The sequence below is a fragment of the Chaetodon auriga genome, chromosome 15 (assembly GCF_051107435.1).
Source record: "Chaetodon auriga isolate fChaAug3 chromosome 15, fChaAug3.hap1, whole genome shotgun sequence".
NCBI lineage: Eukaryota > Metazoa > Chordata > Actinopteri > Chaetodontiformes > Chaetodontidae > Chaetodon > Chaetodon auriga.
Window position 1 is genome coordinate 10321052 of NC_135088.1, and position 24488 is coordinate 10345539.

General features: G+C 42.4%; 3 protein-coding genes across 4 annotated transcripts; 2 read left to right on the forward strand and 1 right to left on the reverse strand.

The window, feature by feature from the left end:
- Positions 1-1320: 1320 nt before the first annotated feature.
- On the forward strand, positions 1321-4559 carry sumf2 (sulfatase modifying factor 2). 2 transcript variants are annotated; one of them, XM_076750754.1, is made up of 9 exons: positions 1321-1687; positions 1787-1934; positions 2013-2127; positions 2841-2885; positions 2967-3117; positions 3317-3372; positions 3725-3809; positions 3991-4132; positions 4223-4559. In XM_076750754.1, the coding sequence occupies exons 1-9, from the start codon at positions 1600-1602 to the stop codon at positions 4320-4322; spliced, it is 930 nt and encodes a 309-aa protein (XP_076606869.1). In that variant the 5' UTR covers positions 1321-1599; the 3' UTR covers positions 4323-4559. The 2 variants fall into 2 exon arrangements, with proteins under 2 accessions (XP_076606869.1, XP_076606868.1); XM_076750753.1 differs by having other exon boundaries at positions 1477-1687; positions 1790-1934; positions 4223-4449.
- Positions 4560-6846: 2287 nt separating this feature from the next.
- On the forward strand, positions 6847-11808 carry bicdl2l (bicaudal-D-related protein 2-like). Its single transcript, XM_076750841.1, has 6 exons — positions 6847-7555; positions 8215-8334; positions 8425-8583; positions 9223-9299; positions 9445-9565; positions 10859-11808. The coding sequence occupies exons 1-6, from the start codon at positions 7046-7048 to the stop codon at positions 11222-11224; spliced, it is 1353 nt and encodes a 450-aa protein (XP_076606956.1). The 5' UTR covers positions 6847-7045; the 3' UTR covers positions 11225-11808.
- Positions 11809-11815: 7 nt separating this feature from the next.
- Positions 11816-17102, reverse strand: abhd11 (abhydrolase domain containing 11). The gene is made up of 6 exons (XM_076750842.1): positions 16862-17102; positions 15440-15575; positions 14872-15045; positions 14580-14750; positions 14147-14328; positions 11816-13992 (listed from the first exon to the last, which is right to left on the reverse strand). Exons 1-6 carry the CDS (start codon positions 16984-16986, stop codon positions 13857-13859), a joined length of 924 nt encoding a protein of 307 aa, XP_076606957.1. The 5' UTR covers positions 16987-17102; the 3' UTR covers positions 11816-13856.
- Positions 17103-24488: the final 7386 nt, after the last annotated feature.

A 24488-nucleotide genomic window follows, 5' to 3' on the forward strand; every position in this document is an offset into this window, starting at 1 on the left:
TTATAAAATACACTCAGTTACCACATTTCTGAACAGTAACAATTTCTCTAAAATGTAGCCATTCCTATTTGACTACAGGTTTAGAGTATTTCTTCTTCCACAGCGCTTAACATACTGATACAAACTCATGACGAGCTAAAAAAAGTTCTGGCTGTTCACTTTGTATAAACAAAAAACCTATAAATACTTTAGATTGTATTTGGTCTAAGTTTTAAACCTTGGTTGTACAGTAGTTTAACTGGTGGCTTGTTACGTTTTTTTTTTTCGCCTGTGCAAATTGTTACTTGGTTGATAAATGAAGCGGAACTTTTATTTCACACGGAACCTGTTTGCCGTTGAACCCAGTTCCGTTGCGACGTTGAAATTCGTCCGACAGAAACGCCAGAAATGTTGGACATACTGATTCGATATTCCCGGATCAATAACTCATGAACGAAACGTTGTAAAAACACAAATAACGCCTCTTTCGAACCGCAGTGAGGTAGACAATGAGCTTCAGCATCATTTTAATCAAAACGAGCCGTCCTCCGCGCGAGACAAATTACATTGGTCTCCATGTGCAGGCGCCGGGAGAGGAGTGTGTGGGGACTGTCCACAAAGTGCAAAACCGAAAAGAGATACTCCAAAAATATTGGTTAATTATAGAGACTTCCTGTTGTCAAAAATATTCATTAACTTCACTGTTATTATTTTTTTAAAGGTAAAATTTAATTGGCAACAAATTCATGTCAAACACCAGGAACACCTGATGGTTATACAAAACAAAACAAAAAAACCCACATCTTCATCAATGAAACCATGTATCATGGTGTCATATTTGCTTTCCACAAACTCGATGATTGCTTTAATCTACTTTCAGGAATTGATTGATTTACAGACTCAAACCCAATGTTCATATGTTTTTGACATTATACAGTGTGTGAGACCTTGACAGCCTTACACACTTTACAACAGACAACATCAACTTCTGTGTGGAGAATGCTGCACCCTCTAGGACTGTAAGGTGTTTTCCCAACAACAAACTCTGGACTTCTTCTGACAGAAAGGATCTCCTCGAGGAAAAAAAGATTATCTTTAGGTCACAAAGTAAAGAGGAGCTGAAGAATTTGTAAAAGGAGCTGAGGAGGAAGATTAGAGAGAGACGGAGAGGGAAAAAAAACAGCTACATGTGGGAAAATAGAGGAACAGTAGGAGCACAACAACATCAGTGGAGTCTGGAAGGGCCTTAAAACTGTTTCTGGCTACAAGGAGCCAATTCCCAGTATGTGGAGTGGCACGGTTAAGTTATTGAATATTTTTGTAGTCTGTTTTCGGTTTTGCACTTTGTAAACGGTCCCTGGGCTCTCGTCTCACTGCTGCTTGAACATAGATATCAATGTTACTCGTCTCGCTTGGAGGACGGCTCGTTTTGTTTAAAATGAGACTGTAGTTCATTGTCTACCATACTACGGTTCGACAGAGGCGTCGTTTGTGTTTTTACAACGTTTCAATCACGAGTTATTGATCCGGGAACATCGAATCTGTCAGATCGAAGTTTGAAAAGTTCCGCTGTTCGTTAACTCTTCAGCTTTTATGTATTATACTCGTAATGTCAAATGAATGTTGGCTTTACGAGGCGCGTTAAAGATGAATGTTAAAGTAATGTCCTGGATGTCAGCTGTGTGCGCGTGTTTACTGACAGCGGCAGGTAAGATATCACACCTTTTCGTGTCTGAACATACCAAACACATTGATTAAATTTACTCCAAACCAACATGATCGAGACAAGTTTCCTCCTGACACCCAGCAGCAGACGAGATGCTGAATATACCAGGAGGAAAGATGTTACTGGGAACCAGTGCAGCTGATGGGAAAGATGGAGCGTCTCCCACCAAGGAAGTTGCAGTCCACCCTTTTAAAATAGACAAATACCCCATCACAAATGCCGAGTTCAGGTAATACATCTTCACACTTGTCAGCAGGGTGTTTCATAGTTGAAAATGATGTAATAACGCCTCTGATTTGGCCTTCAGAGACTTTGTGAGAGCGCAGAAGTACAAAACTGAAGCTGAGACGTTTGGCTGGAGTTTCGTGTTTCAAGACTTTGTGTCAGAGGAGCTGAAGAGCAAAGTCACACAGAGGATTGAGGTAGGGGCACATCAGCTGACCATCAATGAACGACTCATTGAAATCATCATCACAAGAAAAGAAAGCTTCTTAAATGGGAAGATGAACTCAAGATAATTGTTTATTATGACAGATGATGTGTCTTATCAGAAAGTCTTTGGTGCTTAGACTCTACAGGGGGACATTTGTAATTGAGGGGCAGCAGCAAGATAAATGGCGGCTGATGAAATGAGGAAGCTGAAGAAGAGCAGCATGATAGAAGTAATGCAGAGAGAGAATCCTATTTAAAAAGACAGCAGCAAGGTGATTGGCCGGCAGTGAAGCTGTGTCAATGTGCTATTGGATGGATGCGACCGGCTGATGAGAACAGCTGACATCTCAGTGACAGCAGAGAAACAATGAGTGAGCATTCCTGGGTGGAGTGAAGGTGGGACGGGTTGAGACTCCACCTGCAGGCTTAATGGATGCAAAAGAAGTGAAAGCATTTAAAAGCAGCCCCACCTTCAGCAGCTGAAACAGTGAAGATGTGCACATTAATCCGTCGATGATTAGAACCCGTAATATTCATTATTCTGTAAGGAGTCACTCTGCACAATGAGTACTTTCACTTTTTGTGCTCAAGTCACATTAAAAGAGACATTTGGGCACATTTCCTGTATGCACAGTCTTTCTGGATAGATCGGCTTTATGGACACCATTTGAAAGACTGTTTCTGACTCCTCTTTCTCATCCAGTCTGCTCCTTGGTGGTTGCCTGTACAGCGGGTGTTTTGGAGACAGGTGAGGTCTTTTCCGTTGTTTTTTGTGTGTCTCCTAACAAGACCCCATTGACTTTCACCCCACTGACCCTCTACCGCTCAGCCTGCAGGACCTGGTTCAGGCATTCGGGAGCACCTGGACTTCCCGGTGGTTCAGGTGAGCTGGAATGATGCTCAGGCCTTCTGCCGCTGGAAGGACAAGAGACTGCCCACTGAGGAGGAGTGGGAGTGGGCTGCACGTGGGGGGCTGCAAGGTACGCTGTTAATACGTTGAAAGCATGGAGTGCTGTATACTGTAATACTTATACTGTATGTTCCACCATTATGATGGAGTTTTGACTGATGTGACCGAGTTAGAAGTGTGTTTTAATTTACACTGAGGCTTCTGGTCAGTCTGCTGCATGGAGGGAGTCAAAGAGGGGAAACTAGTTCATCTCTTTCCTTATGTCACAGGTCGGCTTTATCCGTGGGGAAACAAGTTCCAGGTGAACAGGTGCAACTTGTGGCAGGTCAGCCTTTGACTGTGGATTCACTGATATGTTTTATTTTAAAAGAGACACACATGTTTTCCCCTCATATCTGCAGATAGTAACACTGTTTTCTTCAGCTAAATATGCAAATTTGCATTCAAACTGATTAAACTTTGTAAGACCCACTGAACAGTAATGATGTGTTGTTGTTATTTAAACAGACCTTGAAGACTTGACTGTGTTGCTAATTGGAATGTTGCATTAACTGAGATGCTTTTAACACAGTGTTGCAGTAATATGATATGTGTTTGATGTGATTTTCCTCTTTAAATTAGTGAATACTTTCAGGTGAAAAACATGTTTTGTAATTGTTTCTTTCTGTATGTTTCAGGGATCGTTTCCAGACAGAGACACTGCAGAGGATGGATACCATGGCATCTCTCCTGTCACAGCGTTCCCTCCTCAAAACAGTTATGGTAACTGTCCCGTAGTTAAAGTAGAAAATAATAATAATAAAAACAAGTCTCATGGTAACAGAGATGCCTTTTAGTTGAAAGCAGTGGGCAGAAAAAGATGTTACAGATATATTAAAACCTGTCTGAGGTACTTTGCAGTGATAGTTTCATGCTTTATGAACGATACTGAATCTTCCTGCAGGACTCTATGACATGTTGGGAAACACATGGGAGTGGACATCCACACCCTTCCCAGCAGCACAACCAATGTATGTGCTGCGCGGTGGCTCCTGGATCGACACCGTGGATGGTTCAGCCAATCATAAGGCACAAGTCACGACCAGGTGAGTTGTAAACACAGTATTTTATAATCTGAGTCTACAGATGAGCTGCTCTGCTGTCCTGACCGATGGCTCTGATTCTGTGTCCTGCAGGATGGGCAACACCCCCGACTCCGCCTCCGATAACCTGGGGTTCAGGTGTGCTGCCGACAGACAGAAACAAGGGAAGAAAAAAGACAAAAGTGATCTGTAGCAACAAACAGGAAGTCACAAATAACGTTTATTTGAACCAATGGGGATTCGGGTGTTATTAATGGATCTGATGACTTTGAAGCTGGCAAGGAACAAGAAAAAAGGAGGGGACCAATTAAATATCAATGAGTGACAGTGAATATGTGACAGGAAGATGTGAGTACAGAAACAAACTGTATTTCTCCTGTGGAGAACTTGAGGATTTGATGAAGAATAAACATACTGATACCAAACATTGAAGAAAAGAAAAATCGTCCCTTGCTGCTGTTTTTCCATAACGTATCGTTCACACCCTGAAACATGCTGATTATCTGACAGGCATGAGTGAAGAGACGTGTTGGAATGATCATTGTCTAACTGAATGGAAGGAATGGGACACTGTCAGCATTGGTAGTCTTCCTTCCACACGCTGTCTTTTGTCGAGTGTTTTGGTGTGACTGGAGAGTAAATTGGCCCGTTGCTTTAGTCACAGCCTCCTCTAATCCCGTCTTTGTCGTCTTGTTTTCCTTCTCATCACGGGTGGCCGGCTGAGTTTGGGCTGATTCCGTTAACCATCACAGATGAGACACTTTATCAAAACTCCAGCTTTGTTCTGTATTAATGTGTAAAGAGCAGCCGTGTTTCTCTTCTTAAGAAATGGCCGAGTGCTTTTGGCCTGGCCACACAATCCAGACATGATATGTAAAATGATACCAAATATTTACTCAAGGCATAATCACAGTTGGCAGTTTTGTCATTGTAACATACATTATGTGGACGGTTAAAATGTATTTATTTAAATCAGCAAAGAGAAAATTCACTATCCATTTCTTTAAAGAAAAAAAAAAACTGCTTGGAATTGGACTTCCCCCCATTTCTGTCTTCTATTATTATCTGACATTGCCCACATTGTCACTGAGTGCCTCCGCCGTACATGTTTGAAGCCTGTGCAGTGTTTCCCTGAAGTGCAGCAGTTTACAGGCTGATAACATGTTATATCTCGTTTGTTCAATACCTACAAAACCTAAGATTAAACAGTTTTACAGCAGTTACATGCCAGACTGCAGACTTTTGGCTCTGGGCAGTTCCCAGATGACCAGCGGAGACTCCAGGAAGTTACTGCTCCCGCCCCCCAGAAAATGTTCGTCACGTGACCTCCTGTGAACAACAAACGTGCTGATACAACGTGTTAATTAGTGAGCTTTAGGGCTGCTGGTTAGTGGAGTTTGTTTCTGTGGATAGAACTGGGCTAGCTGTTTCCCCCTGTTTCCAGTCTTTGTGCTAAGCTAAGCTAAGCTAAGCTAACTAGCTGTTGGCTGTTGTTAGCTTCATATTTACTAAAACATATTTAATAAAAGATGTAAATAGGATTTAAAAGTAGAAAGCAAAGGAAAAATATGATAAAATAGTATTAAAATTATGATACAATTTTATAAAAACAAAAATCTTTTTCAAGACAGTTTGAGAATTGATTTTCTTCTTCATACATTTTCTTTCAGGGATGTGCTTTTTTCTGTCTTGTTGTTGACAATTATTCCAAAAATATCACTGAAACACCAGATATATAAACACAGGCACAGACAAGGTGTCCCACATACTCGAGTAGGTTTGACCTATTTGAAATAAAATGTAAATAACTTGAGATCAGGGCGGAGGAAAGATCAATCAGCAGTTTTAATAATCAGTGACCTACTTCTGACAAAAGAGCGTGCAGAGTGTGCAGCACAGAACGTGACGTACACACCTTCAACAGGGACACCGATAAGGAAAACACTTGACTGTAAATCCACTCAATACAAATATGAACCACTTCTTCCTCCTGCATCAGCTCAACTAGGTCCATGATCCAAGTAAATGTAATCAGATTAAAGGTTCTGCTCGTGCACCCTGCAACGCAAGGATATTGCCTAGTTTTGAGTTTTGAAACAGGATGTGTTGATGTGTCACTGACTCCTCTCTGCACATGTATGTGGGAGGTTTGTCACCAAAAATTACCATCTTAACATAACTGCAAGGAAGGACTACGTCTGGTGTTTTCCCCGAAGTGATTCAATTCCAAAAATACATCGATGACTAGATAAGAGTCTGTGGTTTGGACTCCATACGAGTTTTTTTTATTTCAATTTTTGATCAAATAAGGAAAAGAAGACTTACAGCACTGAGACTGGCAGTGGTGTAATGTAATTGAGTACTTGTACTCAAGTACCGTACCAATTCAAGGTTCTTGTACATAACTTGAGTATTTCCATGTTATGCAACTATATCTTTCTATTCCACTACATCTCAGAGGCTAATATTGTTCTTTTTTTATTGCACTTCTGTGTTTTTCTGACAGTTTTTTTGGTTTTTGCATTGAAGTCACACGACAAAAGAAGCAGGTATCACGCGTCAAGTCTGCAAAATCTGATTGCGTGAAAGATCAAAAAGCCCTCCTCCCTTTGTTCCCCTGTGGCTGTGGTATGTGAGCACGTCATGTGTTTGTGTAGCGACTGAAAAGGAGGAAGAAAACCCAGACGAGCCACATGAAGGCACAGCCTCCAGTGACCTCACATCGTGTCATGTCGTGTCCCAGTGAGGACGCACACCATTCAGGATAAACGAGTTTGGAGACATTCTGTTCGTCATCCTCCCTCCTCCTTGTTTTGCTGTCTTGCTCATGTTCTTTCACGTTAATACTTAACTCGACAGTATCAGCAGGTGGTTGACTTGATTCTGCTTCTGCCTGCGACGTCTACCAAGCCGATCATGGACTACTCTGGGTCTTTCTCAGCCCTCAACGAGAGGCTGAGACCTCGAATCACCACCAGTCAACAGCTCTACTCCTCTCTGAGCAGGCTGGAGATCAGACAGTCTTACAGACCCACAATTTTGCCAACAAAACCAGAACCAGAGCCAGAAGACCCAGAGGAGTCTCAGGAGGATGCAGCACAGGAGGATTTGGCCTCTGATGACCTAGACGGTGGACATTGTGCTGATCCGCTGGCCTTTAACAACTCATGCCTCATCACTGAATTGAATTCAAACAATGAGGGTGAAGAGGAGCTGGTTGACGAGGACAGCAGCACCTCAACTTCCAAGGAGGATGACATTCCAGGTGAGCTGACCTCAAAGGGGACAGGTGATTCCTCACAGTCAGCAGCCGGTGAAGGTGGGAGCTCCTTCCAGAGAAGCTACATAGACGGGACTCTACCAGACCTGATCAGGAGCGGCAGGCCACTCGGCAGACGCCGGACCCTGGGACATGTCTCAGACACGGTAGGATAACAGTCTCTAAATGTCTGTGTTTAGAATGAGAGAGAGGTTGTTGGTGGATCTTTTTGACAATGCATGAAGTTAAATCTGCGAAAGCCTCAAACAGGCTTGTCGATCAGTGAAACCTGTCAGGGAGGAGATTCTCCTAACTGTCACCCAGGAGCAAACCAAACATTTAGTTTGCTTTCAGAACACACACAAAAAAAAATCATGTCCTTCAACATAATAACGCAGTAAACCTCACTTTGCTCAGTGAACCACTTCATTTAACACGAGGACTGTTTATCACCTCATGATGAAAGGGCTTGATTTGTGGTTACAAGCGGAGAGATGGAAACAGTGTTGGCGGAAAATGTTTTCTGCCTCATTCTTTATGTTAACAGCTTTCATTACTCAAGTTATCATGGTGTGTTTTTGAGTGCGTTTCCGTGAATGAGCTCATCTGTGCATACATGCAGTGTTCCCGTGTGCTGATTAACATCTCAGCCGGTACGACTAGATTTCTTGTCCACAGTTTCACCCAGGAATCCAGATTAGCAGTTTCTATTTACACTGTGCAAAAACGTCATGAGGTGGCTCTTTCTGTGTGCAGGCCCGCAGTTATCGGCAGAGCAAAAAAACTGGTGGTTAAAATGCACTGATGGGATGTTTTTTGTTTGCAGCTTAAAGAAGTGCGCAGGGAAGTGGAGCTGTCTCGGAGACGAAGCATCAAGCTGAAGGCCCAGGTGGACAAACTGCAGGAGAACAGAGAAGGAGTGGGATGGAGCCAACACAGAGAGAGGGTAAAGGTCACACACGGCACCGGGACACGGCCCATTTATGCACAACTCTGCAGGATTATTAGGATTTATTTCTGCTCATTTCTATCCCAGGTCACAGAGGAGGTTCTGTCCGTTCTGCGGCTGCTACAACCGCTGACAGAGCCGGACTCCGGCCCGCCTGAACCCCCTCGTGGGGAAAACCAGCTGGACGCTGCCCTGGCCCAGCTGAAGAATGTGGCCCGCACCCTTGCAATCAGTCACACCAAAGAGGTAAAGGCAACACCTGCACTCATATAAAGCTACTTACCCTCATCGCGTTCCTGCAGTCTCACTTTTTCGTGAGTTTATTCTAGTGGGTGTGTTTCCTGGTAAAGTGTTTGCTTTGCACATGAAGGTGGCTAATTATTTACATGCACACATTCCGACTTTTAATTTCAATTTGTATCTAAAATCTGACTATATTGCTACAAGTGCCTTAAAGATGCTTTTAGCTTCGAATAATAAAAGACTCATTGATATATTATTGGCAATGCAGCAGGAATTTATAGCCAGCAAGGCAGTTGAATTGTAGAGGCATTAAAATAGCCCCGAGGCCTGTGCAGAGATACTATATTAATGTTCTGAGATACTCCCCACGTGAATCATCTTCCTCATTGTTTCCCTGGCCAGATCATTACGTACTGAAGCTCAGCTATGTGGCATGACAAGTTTACAAGTGACCCTATCGGTGATCTGAGTCTTTCAGGAATTCACTGTGTAATACAGAGAGTCACAAGGTGTGTGACTGATGGTGGGATTAGACCAGAATCCTGTTAAAAACAGAGAGTGAAGACAGTGCGGTTAAAGGCAGGTAATAACAAGAGTTGTGACAAGACATAACCTGGACTCTCCCGCTTGCTCGTTCAAAAGGTCAAATCTGGAAAACGAGTGGAGGACAGTGCTGTTCTCCAGCAGGCGCTCTGCGACAGAGATGAGGCCATAGAGAAGTGAGTACACGCTCATGACGTACACACTCACCTCTCCTCGAAATGACAGATGGATCAAGATTTAAAGGTGCAACAAAAAAAAAAGGAAGCTGAAAGACCCGAGTCTATTTTGAGGAATGTGTCATTCTCTGTTTCCGCCGTGCAGGAAGAAGGCGATGGAGGCCGAGCTGCTGCGGAGTAAAACGGAGTTGATGTTGCTGAACAACCAGCTGCTGGAGGCCGCGCAGAAACGTCTGGAGCTGTCGCTGGAGGTCGAGGCCTGGAAGGTAAAGCTGAGACGAGTTCAAGTCAGACAGAGACAAAAGAAAAGTGAATGAAGTGAAAATGGCAGGGTGTGATCGCTGAACAAACACGAAACTCAAATAACAACAAATGAAAATATGGAGTCGTACTGAGCAAAAAGGAGCCAGTGGGAAAATGTAAATATGTGTGACTAGAAGTAGGACGCAGAGCATACACACCCACACACCAAAACACATAATTAGTGCTCACGTGTTACTTTCAGAGCACAGAATGTGTTCAGCCATAAAACGCACCATTAACATTGACACATATTACATTCAGCACATGCAGAATGTGCCTTCAGCTGGTATCCTGCCACAGTGTTTTGGCCTCAGGCCCATGTGTTCGTCTGGTGAGAGACCGGCATCCTGCAGTTCAACTGAAACTGTCTTTTATTTTCAGTGAAGTTGCAGTTCGCTCTTCATACCTTGGTATTTTCTTTCTGTCACAGAAGAAACACACATTTTTTTCTTTATGGATTTGTTGCCTTGCTGAATTTCAGTCATCTGATGGGTTAAGCTTAGGGTTCATATGCAAATTATGGGGGGACGGGGTGTTAGTCTTACCCTTTTTAAAAGTATTTTCTTTGGACCATCACCTTAAAAAAATACTGCAACCCTGAGTTAAAACAACTTGTTTCACCTCAACTAACTAAAAGAGGCAGCAGAAAGAATTTGTGATTGAGTGAACTAATATAAAAATTAATAAATGAGGAGAATCATTTTCACAATAGTCTCCATAACACACACTGGAGGTGGAATTAGCAATTTCCCAATTTATGGCAGTCATAAAATTCAGAGTATTCCAGCCACTCTCTGTTTTAAAGAGATGCTACATAAAAGGCTCAACTTGAATTATAATATAGACCAATTTTTAACATTTCGTTATGATTAACATTAAAGTGAAGGGGGAAGGAGAGCTGGTAGAGATAACATGTAATCACTGTTAGCCACAATTCATCAGCATCCATATTCTGCATTTCTCATAACTGAATATCGATCCTATTCGCTGGTTGACAGTGATGCACACACTGAACCCATCAGTTGTGACCATTTTCAAATTTATTTTGCTCCTGGGTTGAGTGTTCCCTTCAAGCAAAAAGAACAAATACATTATCCTCCCTCTCATCCTCTCATGACCGTCATGCTTCCTGATAATTTGTGGACAGTTGTTTATTCACCGGTGGTGCTCAGTGCACGATGCTCTGAAAGCAGAAGTCACTCTCCACAGTCAATCCTTCTTGTGCTCTGACAGCCTGTTTGTTTTCTTCGCCTCAGGAGGACTTCCATCTGCTCCTCCATCAGCAGCTGCACAATCAGCAGCAGGCAGAGCAGAACCAGAGGAAGCCCAGCCGCCTGGGCATCCTGAGGAGAAACAACCGAGTGCCCATGCAGCGGCCGTCCAGCATCTCTGCGCCTGCACCGGCCCCTCCCACGACGAACTCCAGCCAAATCTTCATCTCCAGGTCTTCGGTTTCTGCTGCTCCGACTCCCAGCATGCCTCCCTCTACCGGCACCCAACGCAACTGGAGGGACAAGCTGAGGAGGGGCAAGACCAGCCATCAAGGAGACCAGGATGCAGCAGAGCAGGAGGCAGAGTGGGGCAGGGGTGACAACAGCTTCCAGGTCGTACCACTCGATTGAAACAGTGACCACTTTGCACTTTGAGTACGTTCATTCTGATGCACTGAAGTCCCCCTCCACTCCAAAATGTTTTGTTCTTATCGTCACTTTGCCGTGCAGCTTGCTGCTCAGCACACATATACTTTTGAGCCAATCGTGGTTCAGTTTGGAACTTGTATATTATGTCACTCACATCTTCCTTGCATATACACAGAGAATGGACTTCACAGAATTAGGAGACATCGCGTGTCAGTATTTACAGTCAGATTCTGGATTTTTCACAGACAGAGGAATTTTAAGAATTTCTGAGTAATAATTTTTTTTTATGGAAAAAACACATCAGACACCAATTATTACAAGCAGTTATTACTAGAATATTTTTTATGTCTTAAAACATGTCTGGAGGGGATCTTTAATGTATTCTTGGGAAAACATGCTTTGACTCATTTACAGTATGTATGATTATAAATAAGCCGTGTAATTTTTTCCTTCTGTAAAGCCTTACACTTAATTTCCTGAATATTGTTAGTCGCCATGTTGTAAATAAAAGATATTCTTGTGCAGAATCTCTGTGAGACACTACACCTCTTTAGACCCTTCACCCACTGCAGTTTTGCTTGCTGAATTTTCAAGCTGCAAAAGAAAAATTAATAAACTCTGTTGCAGATTTTTGCCATTTTATTGTATAATATTAGTTTGTACATTTTCAATAATATATAATCCACTCCTATATGCATCTCGCAACATTTAAAATTTATATATGGCGTTATCTAGAATGAGTGCCACCGTCGGGGCAACATGTTCAACAAACAGACGCACAAAGCACAGCAAAGTTACACCTGATGACAAGAGAGAAGGCATGCTCATAGTGAAACAATATACAATCCTGAACAGATGATTACAGTCTTCAAGAAGCTGATTGAATAGATTCACTTTTCTACATCGTTGACACCAAGTTCCCTTTAGACACACTCTTGTCCCACTGCGACACTACAGCAGCTAAAGCAGGGCCTGCATTCAAATGTAAGCGACGTCCCCCCCTCCACCCCCCAGCTCTCTATTCATATTGTGCAACAAGATAAGGAGGAGGACGAGAGGGTTCTTCTCCACTAACTGGAGCTTTCCAAAAAGAATAAAATAAGGGAGAGTTTCACTCAACTTAGTTCTGGTAATTCAAAGCCTTCTAGACTTCTGTATTCACATCAAACAGAAAACACTGACTGTAGTAAAAATCTAGCGCCATGAAGGTGTGCACCCTCATCTGTTAAACTTCCTTGTGAAAAAAACTCACACAGAACTGGCAACCCAGCTGCCAATCTAAAGTCTGCTAGTTATTGTTGTAGCATAAAAGGGCTTTTTTTTTTTTTTTTTTTTAACAAGTTTTACAGAAATGGAAAAGAAGCTCTCGACAAAAGAGGCACATACAAATTTACAACACCCTGCTTATTCATACAGATGGCAGTTTCACTGCTGTGGACTGTACTGTTCAAACCCATGGAAACAGAAATGATATCAACACTATTGTGATTAGATAACAACATACACTGTTGCAGTATATATCTGTGAGATACCCATATAGCCTTACGCCTTAGACCTTAAAGATTAGTGAGATACAGATAATAAATCGGTAAAACATGTTTCATCAAAACACTGATTGGACTGACCAAATACAAAGACACAACAACATTACCACGGCCCATTGCCAGACAGACACATTAATAGTATAAGTGTATATTTAGCATATCCAGTTGTCACCTGAGATGTTCAGGAAACAGATTGTGAGTACTGCATTTGAGTGTTTCAGCTTGGTTTTCATAGAGGATGATGTTGGCATAAAAATATAACCAGCGCTCTCAATGACCTAGAGTTGAGATAAATGAACTGACCAGTAAATCCTCGTCTCTGACATACAGCAGATACACAGAGGAGAGGAGAAATAAAGTTCAAGACCAAAATATTCAGTTTATCACTACTATTAACATTAAAATAAGTCTCTACAACAAACTCTCTGTACACATCAAATCTGTATTACAGCCTCTTTGCAGAGCTCCAAGCTCCTGACGTGATACCAAACTCCCTTGTGCAAAGATGCGATTTTTGATTTGCACATTCTTCACTTCTCTCCCAGAAGAGCTTCTCAGATATACAGCGTTTTTTTCATTCCAGTGCTGTCAAAACTTTCGTATGCAAGTATCTTACTGCTGATGCTTCAGCAGTCCCAGATTGTACTTGGCCTAAAGCCACTTTTTGCTGTTATACTGGCATAAACGTTTCAACATAAAGAAAGCAGTGTGCAAATGAGAGTTTCTTTGGATTAGTACGTCGCCTCCAAAACAGCCCTGTTATGTTACGCTGGAGACATTTTTGTGTTATTTTCTACCTACCAATGTAAAAATCAATGAAAATACATCTAGAAACCAGCCAGTCACACTATCTGTCTGGCAGAGAGACTAAACGAAAGAGAAGCTCTTCTACACTACACTACTGACTGTTGTAAAAGGGTGAGTTTGGTCCAGTGTTGGCATCTAATAGCATCATTAATGAATCCACTCACTCTTGCTGAAGCTGCTGAATTCTAACCTTCACTCTCAGTGATGGGACGCTCAGAGCGCTGAGCATAAAAAAAGTTCAGAGGCGTAGGGGGAGGAGGCGGCTAGGACTGAAGGAAGGAGATGATGGAGCTGATGAAATCTAAGGGTTTATCTGCGTGGATCCAGTGGCTCGCGTCTGGGATGTACTGGATGTCAGCGTTAGGGAACAGCCTCTGGATTTCCGGGTAATCATCCGAGCTGGACCAGGAGTGAAGACAGGGAGAGGGAGGAGTGAGAACATCAGGCCAAATGGGGTGGTGTGAGGGCAAACGGGAAGGAAACAGACAAAAAAGTCAAATACAAGTGAAACACAGCAATGGTGCACTTATTGTAATCTGCATTTTCTACATACCTGATATAAGCTGAACTGGCTCCACCCAAAAACAGCGTAGGCCCCTCATAGATGGTGTCAAAGCTGGGGAAGCTCATGATACTGTCAAGGTGTGCTGAGATGGCCTCCAGGTTGACCCTCCAGGCGTAGTGGCCGTTCTGCTCCACCAGGTTAGTCAGCAGGAACTGACGCACTGAGCGCTCCTGAGGAGAGGGAGGGACAGTTTATGACCAGACTGATTTAAAAACAACCTTACATTTCAGGTTCAGAGTTTGACTTTAAACACCCACCGTACGCTACGTTTCTACTGCCCCCAAGAAAGCAAAAAAAAAAATCTGTTACTGCAGGTTTAAATATCAGACAGGGGAAACTAATTGACAAAATAAACATCTGGACAAACTGGCTTCCCAGCTGTAATTCACTGAGAACACTGAAATCAAAAAGGAGTCCTGACCTTGACCAACATGCGCAGCTGATCCTCAGCCATCCGCCTGGCGGTGGAACGTGGGATGTCACTGGAGATCTTCACCTCCTGCATGGCCTGGATGTAAGAGCGGAAGTTGGTGCGTGTGGATGTCTGGGAGGGACTGATGTCCACGACCACCAAGCTCTCCACTAAACCCGGCTACGAACAGACACAGACAGATTGAGGTGAGCAGGCAGGAAAAGACCTCATGGACATCTGGGGTGTGGCATGAACACAGCGAGGGGACTGTAGCGTCACACGACACGTCTTGACCACAAACCTGCGCCAGTGCTGTCGTCATGGCCGTCTTCCCGCCCATGCTGTGGCCGATGAGGACGCACTTCTCGATGCGCAGCTGGGCGAGGAGGTGTTTCAAATCATCGCTCATCGCTTCATAGGTCAGCACCGGACTGTGAGGGCTGTTGCCATGGTTACGGGCATCTACAGTCAGCACCTAACTGGACAAAGGACAGTTAGGACACTTGGAATGGAGCGAAAGAGGCAACGGGGCGGGAAACAAAAGAAACTTTTAAGTCAGCCGTATCCTTTTTTTTGTTCGCAGCAACTCGGGCGAGTGACAGCCCAAACAAAGGCGGCATTGTGTGCACGAGGTGATGAGTTTCTCGAGCAGGCCAAAGAGAAGATTATCTATCAGTATTTATTACAACAGTACAGACTGCTGAGGAGTTGTATCAAATGACCGGCAGCACACTGGTTGATTGTACGTTCCCATTCCTGCTGTTGTTAGAGGGCAAGCGTCAGGCGGCTGAGAGGAAACTCAAACACATAAAGATGAATTGTTCTGGATGTAACAACAGACAGGTGTGATGTCTTCACTGCTGCATTACCTTTCGGCCTGTGCGCTGCACCAAGGACTTCGCTATCGAGTGGAAGTTAGACTTGCTGCCAAAAAGGCCGTGGAGAAACACCAGGGGAGTGCTCTCCCCCTTCCCATCGAAGACGTCATAGGTCAAGTTGACTGGGCTGGGGAGGAAAAGTGACTGATTAGTTCGAATCGCCCCAGTTACGTCTGTGGTGAGACTTATGTCCTGACAGACAGGAACAGGATTAAAACGCTGCAAACTGATGAAACTTTTAGAAACCGTCTTTGTGAGGCTTTCATTTTCAAGTTTTGCTGAGTCAGAAAGACTCGACTCTGTCAGGGGTGGAAAAAAATTTTCAGTGTTGATTATTCTGTTAATTCTGTTTTTCATCGTTGATTTACTTAGTCTATAAAAGAGACAAAATTGCACAAAAAAAAAAAAAAAACAGAACCTGATGGGACATCTTCAGATTACTTATTGACCAGGAGTCCAAAATCCACAGATACTCAATAAAACAGAAGAAAAACTTCACATCTGAGAAGTAGGAACCTGCAAATATCTGCCACATTTACATCATAATTGACCTAATGGATTAATCTGCTGACAAAATGTTATTTTCTGTCGAACTGATTAATCATCTAATCACTTCAGCATTGAACTCTATGGCTTATAATGTATAGTATTGTACTACATGTGTACCTAATATTTCATTATCTGTGCTGTTCTCTTCAGATTCAAAATTACATGCAAATATATTAAACTGTATTTACTTGTGCAGACACCTATCCTCAGTATTCACAAGTTGTGCCATTAGCTGCCTGATTGTATACGATGCATTACAATGTGCTACACTAGCTAAATGTAATGCAATAAATCTTACCTTCACACTGAGAGGTGTTTCTAATATTGTGTCCACCCTCGATAAAAATGGGGTGGACAAAATGTTCAGACACGAGTCGAAACAGTTAATCTCTAAACCAGTTTAAACAAAAACTGAAGAGTGTAACAGCCATGAAGGGAGGATTTATGTTGTATTAGACAGCATTAATTTTGCCTAAGCTTAGCTAACAAACTGGTAACTTAGCGTATATGTAGCATAGCATAACTGTTACCACACACACACACGGCAGTAGAGAGCGATTTATTTAGCCACATAACTGAATAAGATAAAGCCGGGCAGAGAGTCCATATCTAAAATCCTCTTTGTATCTGTGATCATAGCTCAACTGCAGGTTAACCCTCTTGCTAACCAGACGCCTGAATGTCATTTATGTAAACTGTATAAAGTTAACGGTTAATAACGAAGCAAAGACATGGCACGGACACAAATTCCAACGGTCGAGTAAGCGGCTGCTTTTAAAGGGAAATACTGGGCTGTCATGTCCACCCGGCGCTCAGCTCAGGTTGACAGAGGGCATCAGTTAGCCGGGGAGCTAGCGGGGATACCTGGATGAGCTGGCTGTCCGGACCATGGGAGCCACCCCGCACACATCCTGCTGTCCGGGGAATAAACGACACGGCGACCGGCCGCTCAGCAGTCCTCTCTGGATCAGGCGACACAAAGCACTCATGGCAGCATATGCTCCGTTACCGGGCGGTCGACAAGCAGCATGTGAGTTTAAAAACGGCTACAATGACGGCGGAGATTCAGTGAGCGTGCACGCAAAGCGCCCCGGAGGTCGAGCTTGTAGGGAGCTAGCCAGTCTGGCAACAGCTGACAGTGCGTCATGACGTAGTACGCACGCATAAATAGGGGTCGCTTCCCTGAATTTGGTCTCTCAGGCTCAGAGGAGCAGCGCTGGCTGTGAGTGATAATCTCCACTGAGACAGTTAAAGCCAAACATGGGCGCGTTGCGATTCAGTATGAATATTATGGTTGTTTCTACATAGCTTGCTTCAATCTACGGCGATACATTTGTACTCATTTGTTGAAATGTCTGTCAAAGCTGGTGCATACAAGGGGGGAAGTGGTTCATAATATATTTCTTGGATAATAATAATATATTTCTAGGTGGATGTATATTGAGACTAGGCCCCAATTAACAGGAGGAAAAACAGTAAAGTGAAGTTTAGTGTAAAATCTCTGTAGATGTTGAAAGTTAAAGGGCCCAGACTTGAGTTTTTTTTTTCTTGACTTCACATGCCACCGGGATTGAAATCTGTAATTAATTTACAGTTCAACACGATTGTAATCTGAAACACACTTTCTTTCTTTCTGTGTTAAGTGTATGCACCTTGCACTGGGACAGTAAAGGAGAAAAAAGGCAAGTCAAACTATACACATTGCTTTAATGAGCCTCTAGGTGGCGCCACAGTGTCACGATGTCAACAAGATGCGGCTCTGACTGCACTGCATTGAGCTGCTCTCTGTGAGAACAGCTTACAGTAAATGTGTTTTTCGGACATTTGCAGATGACAAGTCTAGCCTGTGATTGTTTTGATTGGATGTCTCCCAAACCAGGCTGCTGTGTGACCTCAGAGAAAGCTAAAACATCATGTTTCATGTTTTATAATTTTCTACTGTACAACAGGAGAGTTCACAAGTAAAGATGTGGTTCAGTATGAAGTAAAATGATGATAGTTGCTTTTTTTTTTTTTTTTTTTTTTTTAGCATGGATTTCCATTGGTTTATTCTACACCTCATTACACATCATCATTACAGTTTCAGTTGAAATGAATTTTAATTATTTCTTAGAGCCTTATGTCTAAAAACTTTGCAGACTTCGCTTCTGCATACAAGCAACATTATATAACACAATATTTATAGCATCTTAATTTGAGGCATTCTTGAGTCTTACATTCACAATCATCCCAAAGGAGCTCAGGCTACAAGGAAATGTATGAACAGGTGCTCTTCATCCCACACTGCACACGTTAATGCTGGAAACATACATCTGTTGGTTATCCTGTTTCAGCCCTTCTGTCTGTCTGGATCGCTCTGGTTTGGTTTGTGATCGGTGCAGCTGATTTTCGTCCTTGTGTTTGTGTCTCCTCTCATATACAGGAACTTAAAAACAAAGCATCAGTCTATGGGCTTGGAGAATCAGGCCTTTCTTGCTGTGTCTCCGCTCATTCATTGCTATGGGAGCCGTGTCTGCTGGGATAAAGCATGCTGTGGGCCGTCACCATAGTGATGGCGTGAGACAGAGGCCTCTGGGAGGACACGGGACAGACTGAGGCACTGACTGAGAGAAGAAAAGGGAATGAGCAGATGAGTGTGCATTTTTTATTCTGTTCAACACAAACTCCAGTTTTCCTTCAACAAAGTATAAAAAACTGTCAGCACAATGTTTCTGATGCTAACTGACTTTTTTTCAACATTATTCTTCAATTGTCACCTTCTTAAGTGCACCCCAACATCAGATTTAAAGACTGTCTGAAGACTGAATATGGACACAGACACAGATCATCAGGTTTAAAGTTATTCTTCCTTTTGACTTGAAAATGGACGGATTCTGCTGACGTCGCATCCCAGAACACAGCGAATCCAGTTTTTCTCCTCAAGCTGCTCTTTCCAGAGTGTCTGCACATGCTCACAAACACCACTGTCCAGTTGGGAAAAACAAACGTACAAGGAAAGGAACAGTGGAGGGATTACACGTGGGATCATCTAAGGATCATAATTACTATCATGTCAGTGATAAATGTCTCATCTTCATTTAGAAACAACAGTGGACTTAGCTCACACAGCCTTCAACTACATTTAATGACCAGTACACTTTACAAACCACTGAGCTACACTATAAAACTATAAATTCTGTTTCAGCTAAAGAAACTATGTGAAGTCCCTAAACTGTCACAGAAAACAGCTGAATACATGTACTTAAGTACGATTTGTGGAACTTGCACTTGAGTATTTTCATTTTCTGCTACTTTATACTTCAACTCCACTAAAATTCAAGGTAAAAAGTGTACTTTTTACCCCACTTATATCATTCACTTGATAGCTTTAGTTACCAGATACTTTGAGGATTAAGATGAATAACACAAAATATAATAAACAAATAAAAAAGTTATGATGTGTTATTGTAAGTTAAGATAAGAATAACATTTATTGACCACCCCGGGGGGAAATTCACAAGACAGCAATATATAAAGTAATTAGAATCAGCCCCACCTTTACTTTAATGTAACTATAGTATAAAATAGACAGTTTTTGGAAATTCTGCATAAAGAGTACTTTTGTTTTTGGTACTTTAAGTATAGTTTGATACTTTTTTTTTTTTTTTAACTTTTAGTAAAGTAACATTTTGAATACACAATGTTGACTTGTAACAAAGTATTTCTACACTGTGGTATTGCTACTTTTACTTAAGAGGTAAGCTCTGAGTACTTCTTCTGCCACATGAAGGTGAGCAGGTTTGTTATTCTCCCTCCTGCTATTTGTAGGCAGTAACCTGTGATGTATTAAATCACGCTTTATTGCCTCCGCTGACCATGTGTAACAACCTGTGTGCAGACTGTCGTCCAACAAACATCCAGAATGTTTCAAACTGAAGTGAACACCAGAGAAGTTGATTCAATAAATGTACGTCAACAGGAACATTTACTGTAAGTGTGTCAAACCACAACTGACTTTTAGATTTCATGCACCATGTCCTGTCACAGCACTTCCGCTTCACTGACTCTTCTGCTTTCACAGGTAAGCTGTGCCAGTTTCGGTGCCTGTGTCACTTTTAGAAACCTTTGACCACCTTATATTTTTTCATTTGAAGTGATTTTTGTAATTATCATGTTAATTTCAAAAAGGCCCTGATAAAAATTCAATGAGAGAAATGTATAGATGTTTATTTTAAAAGCCAGAATCTACAATAGTTTCTGATGCTCATGTGCAAAATATTGAGATCCTGCTCTTCACATAGTATGTCACTGTCTCATTGTATATCTTATTAATCCCATAGTGGGGGAAATTTGCAGTGTTACAGAAGCAAAAGGCATAGAAATAATAAAAAAAACATCAGGAAAAAAGCAAGATTGTTAGGTCCGCAGTTTCCCCTTCCTTCTGCTATTGTGTTCTTGTGTTTTCCTTCTCCTTTGTCTCCTGTCTCTCTCTCTTGTCCGTTGTGACACTGCAGGGAGTGGCCGGCAGATCTGGTCCGGCCTCCTCTACCTGAGCACACCTGCTCTCAATCATTCAACCAAGACTCACCTGCTGCCACAGTATAAACATCAGCCTTCCACCCAGTATTTTTTGAATACTATTATTACGAGATGCTTTATGTCATGCAGCTTCACTTATCTGCTTGCCTGCATTTCTTTTTTTGTGCCCAGGGGCTGTGCCTCTGTTTGCTCCAGTCCATGTCTTGTCAGTCTGCCATGAGTAGTCTGTATTTAGACCCTTTTGCCACCTGCTCACTCTCAGTCATCTCATTAGCTCTTTGTATGTAGATCTACAAGATTCGTCTGTTGCGCATTCCTGAACATTTATGAAACTGTTGCTTTTTTACTCTACTGCTGTCTGTGTGTTCTGAATTTAGGGTCTAGGTCCAGTTTCTCTGTTTAAAACTATAAGAAATATAGTAAACAATTTAATACAGACTGTCATTTAATTCACATTATTGCACATAGCAAAGTAGTGTCCCCTGCAGTCCAAAAGACCTAAGTCTCCTCAGCAGATACAGTCTGCTGTGGCCTTTCTTATATAATGCATTTATATGGTCAGTCCAGTTCAGTTTATTATTCAGGTGGACACCCAGGTACATGTAAGATTCCACCATCTTGATATCTGTTCACTGGTGTAAGAGGAGAGTGTTTGCACCTGCAGAAGTCCACTGTCAACCAGCTCTTTGGTTTTCCCTCCACTGATTTGGAGGCAGTATCCTCACATACTGTGGTGGTTGGTTGGTGTGGTAGTCCACGACCCATGGTGTAACACGATGGTCCACCCCTGTCCCCTGAAGGCGCTGGAGAAATCAAAGAACATGATTCTCACAGAGCTCCCAGCCTTTTTCAGGTGAGATGGAGCTGAGTAGGAGGTAGATGAAAGCATCATTCACCCCAGGTTGATGGCTGAACTGTAGCAGGTCCATTGATGGTCTCAGACCATGCTTGCTGTTGGACAATGGCCACTAACACTGCCACCGGCCTGCGGCTGTTGAGCCACTTAGAGTGCAGAGTCTTTGGCACTGGTACCACGCAGGATGTTTTCCACAGCTCTCTGCCCAGCTTCAGGCTCAGGTTGAAGATGTGCTCAACTAGCCTGCATAATAATAAGAGGATAATACTGATCAGTCTCATCTGTTTTCTTGTTATTCTATCTTACCCAGCAGAGATTTGACACACTTTTTTGTGTCTTATTTTTTTGGTCATATTCTCTGTGTTTTGTCTTGAAAAAGTAAATGTATACATAAAGTAAAGCCAAACACTTTCCTGGAAAGCTCTTTCTCAGACAGGGCTTGTTGCCAGTATCTTGAGTCTTTATTTATTGTTTATCCACTTGTGACATAAATGGTGATAGTAAAATATTTCTATCCAATTAGTCGCTATTTTAGTCTTTCACAACAGCTCTGTATTTACAGATTTAGATAGTTTGACAACTCATTAAGTCATAAACACAGCACAAAGCTCCCTGATAAGAGCTGCAGAACAGGAATGTTCTCCTTTCAAGGGAAAACGGTGCCAAAAGTCAAAACAGAAGTCAGTGCACAACAACCACATCCTGACAGAAATCAGTTCATACTCTGTGTATTCTACAGTCCCGTCAGTCAGCATCAAGGATCACTGTGATGAAGTCATTTTTCAAACAACGAAACAAGGGCACGGTCAAAAATCCTTATGCCCTTTTTTACTTCACGCTCTAAAAATGTCTGTGGAAGCTGAGGTCATGCTCATGCTTTTGGCTCTGGTGCTGGGATATTTCTGATTTTCACTGAGTACCTTGTAGGTGGGAGGTTTTCATGGAATTACTGAAGGTTTGACTCACAGTGTGAACCAATGTGCTTCCAAGTTACCAGAGTCGCCTGTATCCTCATTTTAAATTAGAAGATTCACATCAAAGTTACATTAAAGAGCATACACGCAAACAAGGAAAGGCAGGGGTGGGGTCATCTTTGTCTTTATCATAGACTGTATAAAACATGGCTGTAGTCTCCGTGATGTCCCCTATACGTTTCTGAGGAGCCATTGTGAAGCTCAGTGACTGTGGCTTTGTCTGTCGCCATCTTAGCAGTGCCTGACTCCATACTCCCATATAATCCAAAAATAAGCATCGAGGTGGAGTGTGGGTGGAGCTGAGGCAGCCGAATGAAGTCTGGTTGCTGAAACCTAGCAGCTAGCTGTCACTCAAAGCAGCCATGTCCATAATTATGCATAACTTTAAGCCTCCATATGATTTAAACAAGTCAGTTATATAGTAAAAAAAACTTGGCTAGACATGTTTATTGGTGCTGTAAAGTTGGCCATTTTAATATGGAAGTCTATGGGGATTGACTTGCTTTTGGAACCAGCCTCAAATGGCCATTTGAGGAACTGCAGTTTTTGGCACTTCCATGTTGGCTTCATTTTTCATCACTGTACTTTCCCCTTTGGTCTTTATAAATGATAAATGGTGCGGACAATAGATGATGTGTGAGACTGATTACAAGTTTAAGACCCCTCCACTGTATCTACCCGCAGTTTGTGAATATCATCTTAACATCACTAATCAATCACTGATGTGACACAGTTAAAAAATGTCTTAGCACTTCAGATGACTTGTAGAAAGCAAATGAATTAAATGACTTGCACCTGAGATTTGAAAGCCATGACTTGTCCTCTGAGTGTATGTTTTAGAGATGATCTCTGTTATCTGTCAGGATGCAAGGCTGGTGGTTGACCCTGACAAGGTCGCACCTGTATCAAGAAGGCCACAGGGCCAGATGGCATCTCTGCATTTCTCCTGAAAAGTGTGCACTATGTATGATTTTATCTTCTGTGGAACTGCAGGACATAGTCCAGAACAAATGTCCCTACGGGGACGTTTCAGTATATATCTATCAATCTATCCATCTACACAAAACAGAGATAACAGTGTGTCTTAATCACAACATATCTATTGACACATGCCTGCTGAAGTGTTTGCAACAGATAGTTTATCTGCTTTGCACAACTTCACCGCTCATCAGTCAGTCAGGTTAAAAAATCAGTGATAACCTGAGCTCATACTTTCTAGTCTCATCAGGTTGCTGTTGGACTTTGCTGTTTGGTCATCTTCTTGTTTGTGAGAAATCTGCTACCTGTCCACTGCACGTGTTCTGGCAGGAAGGAGAAGTTGACATTTAAATGGTAGCCCTTTTTCTCTGTACGCATTGTTCTAACACTGTGTTGATCTTTCATTTTTTTTGCCCTGTCATGCCACTCTAGTTCTCACTTTGCTCCATTCATCAGCTGCACACTGAGTCCCGTCACACTGAGATACTCCAACGCAGTAAAAATGGTTAATTCCTTGTTTTAGTTCTGCTTTGTATGTAATTTTTTGAACCACAGCACATTAAAGGCACCCTGTGGAGCTTTCGACCACTGCCAGTCCTATGGAATGAGTGGGTTCCCATTGTGTTTGTATCATGCACACTTACAAACTCCTGAACAACATGAATGCAGCTTTAACTTGTTCGAGGAATGATAGAGGAATTTGTATTTTTGTCTTCTCAATGATGCATTAATCCCTGTGTTATTGTTTTGTGTCAGTGTACACTGGTGAGTCTAAAGCAGTGTTTTCTTGCAAGCCCTCCTCACGCCCATCAATCAGTAACAATGATAGGGGCAGCAAATAATAAAGATGGTCAGAACAGCAGCACCCACTAACTCTTTTTAGTTTATTTTCCCCACATAAATCACATTCAGTCATCTTAGTTTCACTCCGTATGTTTCCCCTGGTCATCCATGCCCTCCCTGTAGTGGTTCAATGCCCACCAACGGGGCTCGTCCCCCAGTTTGAGAACCCCTGGTCTAGAGAGAAGGTCTGACACCAAAAGCCGGTATTCACTAGTTGTCTGTCGAAAAGAAACAATTAAACCACTCAAAGACGACCTGTCTGAGAGGATGCAACATGTTCCAAGGCTAATAAAGCACCTTTGTTGCACATCTACTGATAAGG

Coding starts and splice junctions, on each gene's coding strand:
- abhd11 (XM_076750842.1), bottom strand. CDS start 16,986: ATGAGTGCTTTGTGTCGCCTGATCCAGAGAGGACTGCTGAGCGGCCGG. Junction 15,576..16,861: donor CGGACAGCCAGCTCATCCAG/GTATCCCCGCTA, acceptor TTTCCTCCCCAG/CCCAGTCAACTTGACCTATG. Junction 14,329..14,579: donor AGCTGCGCATGTTGGTCAAG/GTCAGGACTCCT, acceptor CCCTCTCCTCAG/GAGCGCTCAGTGCGTCAGTT.
- bicdl2l (XM_076750841.1), top strand. CDS start 7,046: ATGGACTACTCTGGGTCTTTCTCAGCCCTCAACGAGAGGCTGAGACCT. Junction 9,300..9,444: donor AGAGATGAGGCCATAGAGAA/GTGAGTACACGC, acceptor TCCGCCGTGCAG/GAAGAAGGCGATGGAGGCCG. Junction 9,566..10,858: donor TGGAGGTCGAGGCCTGGAAG/GTAAAGCTGAGA, acceptor TCTTCGCCTCAG/GAGGACTTCCATCTGCTCCT.
- sumf2 (XM_076750754.1), top strand. CDS start 1,600: ATGTTGGCTTTACGAGGCGCGTTAAAGATGAATGTTAAAGTAATGTCC. Junction 1,688..1,786: donor GTGTTTACTGACAGCGGCAG/GTAAGATATCAC, acceptor CCTGACACCCAG/CAGCAGACGAGATGCTGAAT. Junction 2,886..2,966: donor AGCGGGTGTTTTGGAGACAG/GTGAGGTCTTTT, acceptor TCTACCGCTCAG/CCTGCAGGACCTGGTTCAGG.